The 13735-nt window shown below is 35.7% G+C and overlaps 1 protein-coding gene across 3 annotated transcripts in view; it reads right to left on the bottom strand.

Moving 5' to 3' along the window:
• GABRB2 (gamma-aminobutyric acid type A receptor subunit beta2) overlaps positions 1-13735 on the bottom strand; it is a 260683-nt gene that overhangs the window by 41355 nt on the left and 205593 nt on the right. For all 3 annotated transcript variants that reach the window (XM_010345325.3, XM_074390679.1, XM_074390678.1), the window contains 2 exons: positions 4087-4224; positions 1908-2060 (listed from right to left, as the gene is read on the bottom strand). In XM_010345325.3, coding sequence (XP_010343627.1) covers positions 1908-2060; positions 4087-4224 — 291 coding nt within the window. The remainder of the gene's footprint in view (positions 1-1907; positions 2061-4086; positions 4225-13735) is intronic.

The raw sequence follows: 13735 nt of genomic DNA, 5'->3' as shown, positions 1-13735 counted from the left end.
TTTTGTTTTTATACATCACCATGAAACAGCTACAGAAAAAAATAAATATGAGCATTTGATTCTGAGCACACCCATAAAACCTTGGTCATGCTTTAGATATAGGTATCCTACATTTCTCATGCCTTCTTTATAGCTGTCATTTTGAGTCATTTTCCAGTATTAATTTTCTCTTCATCATTTCAACTACAGATGATTCTGTACCTCATGTGTGCAATGAAACTGACAGTGTTGATTTTTACTATTTATCTAAATCTTAAAGTATTTCTGAACTTAATAATAAATTGCTCATGTAAAGACATTTTTAAAATGTCTGCTAAAAAGTCAATAGATTATTTATTGTTCCTGTAATAGATACAAAATAGATGACATGTTTCAACTTTGGAAAAATGGGATATTTGCATATTTTATTCACTCTTTCATTCAGCAAATGTTTACTGAGCAACATTCCCCATGCAAAACACTGAAGATATGGATATGGACCTTTCCTTTGTGAATCTTTCATTGCCGAAGGGGAAAAGGACATCACACAACTAAGTAAAAGTTATAACTGTGGTTAGTCTACAGACAGCGGAGGTCTATGGTACTGCAAGTGTATATATCGCAAGTGCTTGACTCAGCAAGAGAGATCATTCCTTCTCCTTCCTTCCATACTTGAGCCACACAATTTACTCTTAACCCAGGAGCCAAAGTGAGCCCTTTAAAACAGAAATCATATCATGCCACTTTTATGCTCAGTCAATGGTTATTTCATTCAAAATAAAAGCAAAGCCTTTGCTGTAGCCTGCCATCTCTTTTGTAATAGCCCTTTTGTGATCTTTTAGGCCTCTTTCCCTAACATTATCCTTGAACTAACTTGGCATTGGCCTCATTGGCCTCTTGCTGACACTCTTGGATTGTTCCTACTCAGGGCCTTTGCAGTCATCTGGAATATTATTACCCAGATATCCACATTGCTCTTAATCTTCGTCTTTGTACCAATGACAATTCCTGGGTGAAGTCTGCCCTAATTATTCTAAATTGCACTCCTAGTATACTCATGTCCCCTTGCTTTATATCCTTGTATAGATTTACCATATTATATAATTTATATGGTTATTAAATTTATTGTATATCTTTTACTGCTAGGTATAACTTTCAGAAGATGGCTCTATCTCCAGTGCTTAGTACAATTAGCGTATATTAGGTATTTAACAATTATTTGTTGAATAACCAGTAAGAAAGTAATGATTGAATTGAGATCTCATGGTAAAAATCAACAATTCAACATTTTAAAGGGAATAGTCAGAATCCACAATAAGATGGTGTAAAAGGCCATAAATTTATTTTGTCTGAAGTTAACAACAAAAATCTTCATTAAATATAATTTATTCTCCTCTGGTGTTCATTAGGAAAAAAAACAAGCATAAGATGAGAAATGTCACAGATTAGTTTCCAATATTCTTACTTTGTTGTCTCCTCCCTTAGCCATGCTACTCTGAAATGTGAATAAGACTTTAGAATTATTTCTGCTTATCCTTTTGCTACACACCACATCTTCTTGTTCTTCATGCAGAAAAAAAAAAGGTGGAAGGGAGCTCTTCTTAGGTAAAAAAGCACAGATACAAATCGAATAATTACGCATGCAATACTACATGAAATATGTTTCAATAAAAATATCAAACTGATGGGACTAATCTCATTATCAACAGCTATATAGCTAACTAATACTGAAACGAAAAAGTTTTACTTTGTGTTTAATTGATTTAATGCTGAATCAGATCACCCAAAGTCTCTAGCTAAACTCTTGCAGTGTGAGAGGTTCAGTTGTGTCATGCATCACAGCTTTCAGGATAAGGAAAAGATGTGCATGCGAACACAGACATGCATATGCAGAGTCAAACTCCACAAGCAGTAATAAAACGGCCTACCTAATGCCACTCTTGCAGCTGAAGCATCGTAATTGATCCAGAAGGAGACCCAGGAGAGGATGGTAATCAGGATGGAAGGCATGTATGTTTGCAGGATAAAGTAGCCAATGTTTCTCTTAAGCTTAAAGCTGAGGGATAACCTGGGATAGGAACCTAGAAAGGCAATTTTAGAACATCATCATTATCAATCAATATTTATAGGATGCTTTTCTTTAAAGGTCCATAAACCATACATCTTATCTCAATTCAATTTTAGCTCTTGGTGAAGAATGCATTCTTCTGCGAAAGTGGTCTGAGAGCCCTGAGATTCTAATTACTCGGAGTTACTCAATGTGGAATGCATCCTGTACATCAGTCATTTAAAGAATTCCAGCTCTTCCCTGCTCAGCCTCATATAGTGAGTCAAACATACTCATCCTCTGTAATTGTTAGAACAATCTGGAACAGTCCTTTTTGTCACTCTTTCAATTGTTCCCTAGTAAGTTCATCCTGTAAGTTTAGTCTTACATGAGAGTGAGGGTGCATGTTCAAGTCGTAGTAAAAGAAAGCTCTTCTCAAGTCACAGATTGCAGTTTAAGTCTGTGATCAGTGGTGATGCTTTAGGGAATGAGGGGTTTTTTGGTAGGTTTTCATGTATATGTATTCTTTTCTTTTTTAATAGTTTCAATTTTTCCATCAAAGTTCTAAAAATATACCTGACTCACCAAAAGGTGGAGAATCATTGCTTTTGAGCAATATTTGTGGGAGCTACAACTAAAGAATCAGCTTCCTAAATCTGGGTCCTTTGATTGTGATGACCTGGGGAATTAGCCTTTAATAAAACAAGATAAATAACAGAGCACAGTCTTAGACTATAAGAAGTTCACATAGCCGGGCGCGGTGGCTCAAGCCTGTAATCCCAGCACTTTGGGAGGCCGAGGCGGGCGGATCACGAGGTCGAGAGATCGAGACCAACCTGGTCAACATGGTGAAACCCCGTCTCCACTAAAGATACAAAAAATTAGCTGGGCATGGTGGCGCGTGCCTGTAATCCCAGCTACTCAGGAGGCTGAGGCAGGAGAATTGCTTGAACCCAGGAGGCGGAGGTTGCGGTGAGCCGAGATCGCGCCATTGCACTCCAGCCTGGGTAACAAGAGTGAAACTCCGTCTCAAAAAAAAAAAAAAAAAAAAGTTAACATGATAAATAGCCAGGGAGAGGACATTCTCATTGTTTGGAAGAAAGCCTTGTTTAGTTTTTTGGGGCTAGGCTAAGTGTCTGAATATGATAGAATATTCTAAGTAGGAACTAATTTCTATAGATTTTTAAAGAATTCAGCAGACCTCAAACTTAGAAAAGTTTATTTGCTGCTCTTTTAAAGTTAAAGGCAACTTTGTATTTTTATCAAGTCACACAGCTTTTGCCTGAAGTGGTTTGTAGGCACAAAAAGTATCTGACTTAGCAGAAGGGCCATTACAGTATTAGTTATTTCTGTGCCTGTGGGGTTTATTTCAACAAGAAAAATATAAAGAAGATACTCGTGTGGGTTTAATATTTTTCCCCTAAATGAGTATCTAACAAATGATTCCTCTCCTGGGCTTTATTATTACAAATAAGCAAAAATTTTGCTGATGAAATCAAGGATGACCATCTAAATTCTCCATGCTGGAAGGGAAAAGATGGCAAAGGCCTCAGGATAATCTTAACACCTGAAACAGCTTTCAGCTTACACAGGAGGTAAATCTGTAAAGAAATTCTTATCCTTTGAAGAAAATGTGAATTCCTCCCACTGTCTTTGGAGAATTTCCCCATGATCAGACTGGAATGAACTGCAACTTGGCTCTCCCAGTGATTCAAAGGATTATGATCAATTCTGTGGGATGCATAATGTTACAATGTTGGGAAACAGCTCTGAGCCAGGTCTTCATTTCTCTTTCTGTAGTCTTTCGAAAAACTACTCCCGTCTCTGGCAAATGAGATACACAGAGATGATCCCAACAGCTCTGCTGGGGATCTAGAAAATAATAGGGTGGGTCCTAGTGAAGCAATAGGCTTCCAGGGAAACTGAGAGTTTTCAGGGAATTTGTCTTCTAAAGTCATTGTGCTTCCCTGGGACATGTCTAACTCTAACATAAATGAAGACATTTAACAAAATATGGTGAAGATTATTATTTTTCCCTAATTATTTTCCATGATACAAACCTGTGGAAAAAACAACTTTCTTGGTGATAAGTTTGTAATCTACAATAGAGAACTGTGGAAGTTCAATTTTTGTTACTCCTGTTACTGCATTATCATCCCCACGCCAGTAAAATTCAATGTCATCAGTTGTGTATCCATCTGTGAAAGAAAACATACACACACAAATACAGAAAACAAAATCAAGACAAAACAGAAGAAAATACCTGATTAGAAGATAAACTATATAAATAATATAAAGATATAACTAATGGCTGTTATGTCTTTGGTATCACACTAAACATTTCAAGTTTATTACTGTATTTAATCCTCATGACAATCTCATTCGGGTATTAGTATTAGGTCCATATGAGACTTACAAAAGCTTAGAGAAATTAACAGTATAGACTCTCTTGCAAGTAGGAAGTGGTATAGTTGGGACTTAAACCCAGGTTTATCTGATTATGAATCTCATTCTCTCAAACATTTTCACATTATCACATAACATTATCACACAACCCTAGTGTTTACTCTGTGAGAAGATAAAAGAAGAGAAATATAATTTAAATTATTAGTACAGTGCTGATTATTATCAAATTCTCCCCAATATAAACTACTTGAATTACAATACATTTGAATTTCAAGTCAGAAGAGAAGTGATTACAAAGAAGAATCATCTGTTCAATATTCATATACTTGATTTCCAAATTTGACTTTGTAACATATCTAGCTTCGGAGAACATTATCCACAGAAAAACTCAAAACAACATTAACTCCACTGGCTTTAAGGAGTAGATATAAATGTATCATGTACATTGGAAATGAACAGTGCATTTTGGAGGCATGCTTCCATTCATTCAACAACTATTTATTAAATACCTACTATGCTTAACAGGGTACAGTTTCTAGGGATGTGATTCTGTATAACTAAGACATGTTCTCTGTTATTAATGATACTCTCAATCCACAGGACAGAGTACAAAAGAAATGCGCACACATACAATCCTAGCTAGTAAGCAAATATATATCAACTATGAATAGGCACATATTAGACTATAAACAGTGTTATGCAGGGAAGTATGCCATAAAATCCAGTGAATATTAATAATGTCTTACAAACTCACCCACCCTTCAAAAAAAAACCCAAATAAAAAGCATATATCACATTCCATGTGAAGAGATATCATATTTATCTTTTCAAAGAAGTTTTGCATCTGGATAGTTGAATTTTCACAAGTCTAGGAGATAGGCAAGATGAACATTTCTCCCCTACTTTCAAAAACAACCCAACAAATTTAAAAGACTGCTTAAATTCTTTGCCTTTTGACATGTGACTAGTCATTGTGACAGGGATGAGAAGAATACCAATTCCTGACTCTTAGCCCCAGAAGATTTTCAACAAACCATCTCGCTTTCCTCCAAAGAGGAAATAAGGTAGAAAATAATTGTTTTTTCAAAGAACTAGAATACACTCAATTGGAGATTCTACATCAAACAGCACAGCTCAAGCTATATGACTTAGCTTTTCTAGAAATCTACAGTTCCTTTTATTCGTAAGAGTAGCCATCTTTATCTGATGCAGAACTGCAGGGTTTTTTGGAAGAGTTATAGAGCATTTGAACTTCTGATACCACAACTGAAGGCTTCTGGATAAGTTAATAATTTTTAAAAAGGTTGATTACTTGTAAACACCACAAACTATATGGAAATCAAAACTGTAGAGTTTTAATTGATTATACACCAGCAATATTTTATTAGTATGATTTAATGTAGAGCCATATGGTTTGCTAGAAAAACTTTTTTTATATAACTTTGATTTAAAAGTAAATTTCAGGGTCAGGCAGAGTGACTCATGCCTATAATACCAGCCATTTGGGAGGCCAAGCAAGGAGGATCACTTGAGGCTAGGAGTTCAAGCCCAGCCTGGGCAACATATGAGACCCTGTCTCTATGAAAAAATAAAAATTAAAAAAATAGCTAGCATGGTGGCACATGCCCATAGTCCTACCTACTTGGGAGAATGAGGCCAGAGGATTAAGTTCAGAAATTTGAGGTTGCAGTGAGCTATTATGGCACCACTGTAGTCCAGCCTGGGTGACAAAGCGAAACTCTGTCTTTAAAAAATATATAAATTAATATATAAAGGTAAATTTCAGACTCACGATTTTCACACACATTTCAGGCATTAAGTGAATTGAACTGTAAGCAAATTCTCAGAGAAAAGTCCCTCACTTCCCTATAAAATTTGCTACCCAATCCTGAGAATTAAGATGCCTATCCCATTGGATAACTGTACTTTTCTTATGATTTCAACTTTTCTAATGTGGTGACAACATCCTCAGTCCTGGCCTCTGTGTCAAATGTAATCCAATTTCTTATTAATTCTTTATCCAGATCTCTCAGTTATAAAATAGTTCAGAGACGATCACAATCCTACCTTTGATAAACCAATTTAAAATAACAAAAGGACAACAGCTCCTAGAATCAAACTAAGTACTTAGAAATGCACTGTACAATTTTTCAGTACATAAACATGAAAAAAGTTATTTATGAAAAATGATGGTAGTCATTTCCCACAAAGTTAGTCCTAACCAAGATTCTCCTTGGTTTTCCAAGATAATAACTGACAGCATGTTATAAAATAGCAACTGCCATTTATTGCGTGAGTTGGTGGTATATGCTAGGCACTTTGTTATCTAGACACGATCCCTTTCTATAAACAGCTAAAGCCTCTACTTCAAGGACACTGTGTTTAAGATACCCAAGAAACCGGTAGGGATTCTTACTCAGCTAATCAGGAATTGGCATGGGGATCTGATTCTCTATTTAACAAGCATTCCAGATAATTCTATTGTAGGTGACACATGAAAACCCTGAGAACCACTTGTCTAGCAGATGAAAAAGATAATGATAGCAATTAAAATAAATGCAGTTATTTATTGAGAGTTGTTATTCATTTTACTAAGAATTCTGTTAAGCACTTCACTTTCATTATCTCATTTAATCTCCACAACAATGATTTTATAAGTGAACAGTATTTGTATATGTTATTTGAAATATTGAGCTCTGATACTGCAAGTTAGTTACTTTTGTCTTTATCTCATGGTTGAGAAAACTAAGATTCAGAGAGATTAACTACCTTGCTAAAAATCACACATCTGGCAAGCGATAGAGTAAGGACTTGACGCCATATCTATGTGACCAACCTCAAAGAAAGCATTTTTCCACTGCATTCCCTGTCCCACCATTAGGACATAAAAAATACATACCATGTTCAAGAAATGTTCACTTTTTCTACAAATGCAGCTATCTTCAAAAGAAGAGAAAAGGAAAATGAAACACTCAGGATTTCTTCTATGAAGGACTAGGTCTAAACTAACAGAGTATATGTGGCCTTCCAGCTTCCTTTTCTCCTAATCTTCTTCAGTATTTACCTTCTTTTATCCATTGCTATAAATATTATAACAGAAGCTATCGGTAGGCAGAGGAATGCGAACGTCTATAGCATTTCAACCAGGTTATGTAAGAGATGCTGAGTAGTTTTCCAACAACAGAAACATTACTAAGAACTGCGAACTTTTGTCAAAATGACAGTGTTTGCTAGGCAAGACCTCGTGTAGAATAGGCACTCAGTAAACATTATTAAATTAATAAAACAATTATTTAATGCATATGTGGATTTGGGCTGGTGGTGGTTTATATAGATGCTTTCTCCAGATGTTTATATATTGCAAAGGATCATGCATTGCATTTTTATTACTGCATGTTGCTGTTAGCATAGTGCTGGCACACATTTGGCACCAAATAAACATTTTCTGAATGAGGAAGAGACATCCAATAAAGAGAATTCTTAAGAATAATTCAAGGTTCTTCATTATGTATTTCTCCTTATGTATTAGTTCTTCCTGTTAACTCGCATCTCTTTGTCTTCTATTTCCCAACCTGTAAATTGTGACACTAATATAATAATAATAGCCTCTTCACAGAGCTGTCAGACAGAAAAAAAAAAAAAGTAAAATGCTTAGAACACTATCAGCAGATAATAACAAATATTTCTGTTGATAGTCTTCAAATAAGAATTATCAAAAATTAATGGAAAACATATTTTGTTACATCCGATTTTGTCGTTATTAAATGAATACATACAATTTACACAATGGAAAACATAGCTGTTCAACCACACTTATAGAACTCTCCAAAGTTTTGGAAATTGCTAATAAGAAATGTGAAAGTTATTTTGATGTTTTAGGTTTTGGAATCTGACACAATAAAGCAGCACACTGTATTTATTTCTGGCTACTGCTGGTCTTAGAAAATTCAACCCTTTTGACTTCATTTTAGGTTAGCCAAGAATAGAAGATTGCAAATGGAAAGCAAATGTTGCTACTGCATCATCGGTTTCTGAAGATGAAAGTGCAACAATCTCCATGACAGTTCCAGGGTGGTCAAGTTCAAAAGCCAACTCGGTATACTATGTAGGATTAGTTTAAAGCAGACCTAGTTTTCTTCTTTTCTTTGGATATTCTCTGGAGGAATATTTAGCAGTCTCTCAAAGTGATTAGAAACTAAAAGAAAACATATGCAAATACATATGACCTGACTTTTACAGATTTCATAACAGTGATGAATAAAAAAAAAAAATTGGATTTCTTTAAAAAGATATCATAAGAAAATATGCTGAAGCACTTAATTAATGTATGCAAATTAAACTTATCATTTATATTTTATTCATGGAATTAAAGAAACTGAGTCATTACATTATTTTGTACTGTTATCATCAAAAACATAACACACATAATAATTCAGAAGGCCTATAAATAAACTAAATTACAAATTCACTGGCATTTGCCTGAAGAAATTAAAGCTATATGAAATGTTACAAGCCTCTCATCAGGAAGGACAAATACATAGATCTATAAAATATATATATAAGATATGAATGATAGATATGTTCTCTTTCAAATATCGATAAAAATTGTGTACTATATGGGATCTAAGAAATAGAAATGTCATTTTAAAACATTCGCATAATAACTATGTTCTCACAATTGTAAGATTATTCTATAACATGGCATTTAAAATTTTTTCTCTCTGTCAATCTACGTATCTATTGTGTTATCTATTAAGTCAATATTTCGTTTTAGAATTGCTGCACTGTGCAAAAAATCCAATCCTGTGCCAAGGTATTAAACAGCAGGAACCAATTAGAACATTTAGAAGAGGTGAATTAATGCCACTATTTATTTTTTCTAGTGGGAAATGTAGGTGACTTATTGTTCTCTCATTACTTATTAAAATTTTGTTACTCATTTGGATTGGTAAATATTCTAGGATTGCATCCAATATAACAATTGTCACATAGCAGTTGCTTTAATGTGTTAATTCTGTCTTCATAACCAATCTCCAAGCAATGAGAATTATGAGTCAATGTTATTGGGATAGTTCCCACTAGGCATGGTTGTTTCAATCTTTTAAGAACAATCTTAAAAGGTTCATAAATTTGACTTGTACATAACAACACCTTATGTGTACATTACAGCACTTTCTGAATAAAACACCTCATCAAAAAATAATTTACCACATACCCTCTATTTGTATCTAAAATGCTATTTAGTTACGATCATTAGTCTGCAAGTAACTATTAGTAAATCTTAATTTCTATTCTCAGAAACAGTAATCTGTAATGTGCTCCATGAAAAAGGGTTCACAATCAGTATATTTAGGAGTAACTACACATTTTGTCTCTCTATTATAGAGTCATAAAACCTTAAAACAGTACAGTTTAGGAAAACCTGCAATAAAGAATCTGCTTAATTTTACTTACTCCTGGAATATCCCAAATCTATTTGACCGTATACAATTTTTAGCATATAAAAAATATCCACCCAGGTATAATCATTTCATAAAATACTGGACTGCAATTATTCATACCTTTTAGGGAAGCCATGCACAATGCTCTTTATTTATGTTCTCCCAAGAGCCAGGTAAGCATTGGAGAAGGCCCACAGTTCCTCAGAGCCATATTCTGATTTTTAGTGGATTAACCATTGTTTCCCTCCAAAAATGTTTCCAGGAGAGACAAAAGTTGCAATAACATAGAGATGGAATTATCTTTTAATGGAGCAAAAGAGACAAATATTTCAGGCAAGCAGCGTGATTGAATGTTCAGCCAGAAGGCAAGCATTCTTCTCATGACTAGCTGAGTGACCATTATTTGAAGCCTGTCAGTTCATCATTAGAATGAAATCCACTCCATACAGAGGCCACAATCAATGCCAATTATAGCCACTGGGATATTTCAAGAGGCAGAGACAGATACACAATTGTCAGTCATAACTCTTTCAATTCAACATCAAAAGTGTTCCAAAGACACTCTGAGTGATTGCTCTGACTCCTTAATTGCATCTTATTCTTCACTCTGCTCCTTAGATGAACTGCTAGACACACATTTTCTGCTGTCAAATCATTTCTAGACCTCAAGCAGCTCAAAATAATCGACCTAGGGTAGGTCAGGGTTGATTATCTAGTGGCGTATTAGTAAGGACACCATCAAGTAACTCATGACCCAGCATTCATCCTGCATCAAAGATGACCTGTTTTTTGTGTGTAAGTTTGTTTTTTTCAACTTAAATCTTATGATCTAAGAGAATAGGAAATGTTTAATAATCAAGTAAAATCTCAGATTGTGGGCTTTAAAAACCATATATTTTTTCAAATTCCAATGCGAAACTCTGTATTTGTTGTCTTTGTATGGGAGCAGGGTGACCTGGTGGCTGTTTGTACAAGTTTGACTCCATGATGTGTTTCTTAAATTTTCTTATGTTTAGAGAGATTAAGCAATTAATCTACGTATCCAGGTAATAGAAATCAGTTAATAATAATAAATAAAATAGCTCAACAATAATAATATATAGCAGCTATCAACTACAGAGCCCTACGTACCAGGCGCTGCCTTAAGCTCTTTATAACGTTCTGTCTCTACAGAGAACTGAAGTATTATCATTATCAGGATTCTTCCCCTTTATATAATCCTGATTTGTCCATTTGTATGGGGACCTAAGTTCTGAAGTAATGCTGACAAGTCAGAAAACCTTTGGGATAAAGAATAGGCCAATGCTTCTCAAGGTGATGTGCACAGAAATCACTTGAAAATCTTGTTAAAATGCAGATTCTGATTTAATGGGTGAAACCTCAGATAGTAAAGTTCTAATAAACTCCCAGGTGATGCTGATGCTATTTGTTCACTGACCATCCTTAGTATAGCAAGAGATTGGGAGATTTTACCAAGTGTAAGTCATTTGCCATACAGTGTCATGCAAGGAAAATCTTGTATTCAGCCTTATCCAAAGAAGAACAAGGTTTATTCTGAACAAAGGTTTCTATAAGCTCCAACATTAAAATATTTTTTCCTAGTTCAACCTCTCTTATAAGGTATACGAGGAAACATTGCTGATGCTATCTCTGTCCAGGACCTGGTTTCCTTAAATAGTCTATGACCTATAATCACCAATAGCAGAAAATACTGAGATGGAGCTAGGTTCAAAATTTTTCTGCAAATTTGTATTTATGCCAGTTTTATTTAAATATTTTGCCTCATTAGGCTAAGAATACTGCACTCTGGTTTTGGATTTCTGCATCTTTTGTTCATATTCTTCAACAGACCTGTCAGCAAACTTTTAGGATTTTCACCTTCCTCCAATTTACGTTACATATGCTGCTACTATTTTTTTTTTAAGTTGATGGGAAACAATAGATGCTGGAGAGGACGTGGAGAAAAAGGAACACTTTTACACTGTTGGGAGTATAAGTTAGTTCAACCATTGTGACAGACAGTGTGGTGATTCCTCAAGGATCTAGAACCAGAAATACCATTTGACCCAGCAATCCCATTACTGGGTATATTCCCAAAGGATTATAAATCATTCTACTATAAAGACACATTCATACATATGTTTACTGCAGCACTGTGCACAATAATGAAGACTTGGAACCAACCCATATGCCCACCAATGATTGACTGGATAAAGAAAACGTGACACATATACATTATGAAATACCATGGATCCATCAAAAAGGATGAGTTCATGTCCTTTGCAGGGACATGGATGAAGCCAGAAACCATAATTATCAGCAAACTAACACAGGAACAGAAAACCAAACACTGCATGTTCTCACTCATAAATGGGAGTTGAACAATGAGAACACATGGATAGAGGGAGGGGAACATCACACGTTGGGGCCTGTTGGGGGGTGGGAGGCTAGTGGAGCGATAGCATTAGGAGAAATACCTAATGTTAAGATGATGGGTTGATGGGTGCAGAAAACCACCATGGCACATGCATACCTATGTAAAAAACCTGCATGTTCTGCACATGTATTCCAGAACTTAAAGTATAATTTAAGAAAAAAGAAAAAAAAATTATTGGTATACTTAGTGTTTGTGTACTTTGTATGTTATAGTACAATAAAAATTTTAAAAGATGAAAAAATGTTGATCTATTTCTATGCTTTAAAAACCAAAACAGAATAAGAAAGAAAGACAGAAAGAAAACTCCTTGATGGATATCCCAGCTGGGGAAGTGAGAAGTTCCCACTTCTATTCAACTTCTGTGGGTAACCCCCCATACAGGCACCGAGGAATGAGAGCTAAGCAGAACCCTGGAACAGTTTGGGCTTGAGGAATATCTCACTTTATAGTGTTACTACTCAGCTATTTCCTTTTATATAATCTTTTACATAATCATATATTAGTTTATAGAAATACGGCTTGAAGAATCCCTTTATATAATCCTCTATATATAATCATACAATAGTTGATAGTATGAGTGCCTGAAGAATATTTCCCTGCATAGATACCTATAATTATATCTTAGTTCATAATCGGAGGAATGCCTAGAGTGTACACAGTACAGAGCATGAATTAAGGAATAAGCAGCTTATAATCGGAGGAATGCCAAGAGTGGGCACAGTGCAGAGCATGATTTAAGGGAAAAACAGTTATACCAGGACAAGAATCCATGGCCCAAGTGGCAGCATTCAGTATCGTAAAGATACCCGCTGTATGGCAGGCTTGGGGCAAGAGCCACTTCTCCTGATAAAGGAGTTGTAGGACCTTGCTCCAGTTCTTGTGGAAGGCTGCCCTCAGAACGGCAATCCACCTTGGTGACTCTGAACTTTATCAGCTCTTACTACTGTGCTACTTGAAAAGCATCTTCCCATTGAACCCACTGGAAGCTGCCAGAAGGTGGCGGTAACCTGGACAGCTCTGTCACTGCTATGTGACTTAATGCATTCTCCTATAAATCTTCTTGGAAGTAGTTTGCCCATAGATAGAAGTATTGCACACTGCACCCTCTTCACTGTGCACAGCCCACCTTCAAGCCTTGGTGACCTAATGGGGTTGGACCCCTGACTGCACACAGCCCTTGCCTTCATGGGAATGGGCCCCTTGCTGCGCACTGTCCACCTCCTGGCCTAGGTGACCTAATGGGGGTGGACCCCATGTTTTATTGCTCACGACCCTATCACTATCCTTAAAAATGATTTCACTCACTGCCCTGCCCCCTAACCTATACACAATAAATACTCATGCTTCTGGACATTCGGGGCCTCGCCTGACTGTGCTTACAGGTGGCGTGGCCCCCTAAACCCAGCTGTGTTTTTCTTTATACTT

The sequence above is a fragment of the Saimiri boliviensis genome, chromosome 20 (genome assembly GCF_048565385.1).
Source record: "Saimiri boliviensis isolate mSaiBol1 chromosome 20, mSaiBol1.pri, whole genome shotgun sequence".
In the NCBI taxonomy this organism is placed as follows: domain Eukaryota; kingdom Metazoa; phylum Chordata; class Mammalia; order Primates; family Cebidae; genus Saimiri; species Saimiri boliviensis.
This window is presented reverse-complemented; position numbering and strand designations above follow the sequence as displayed.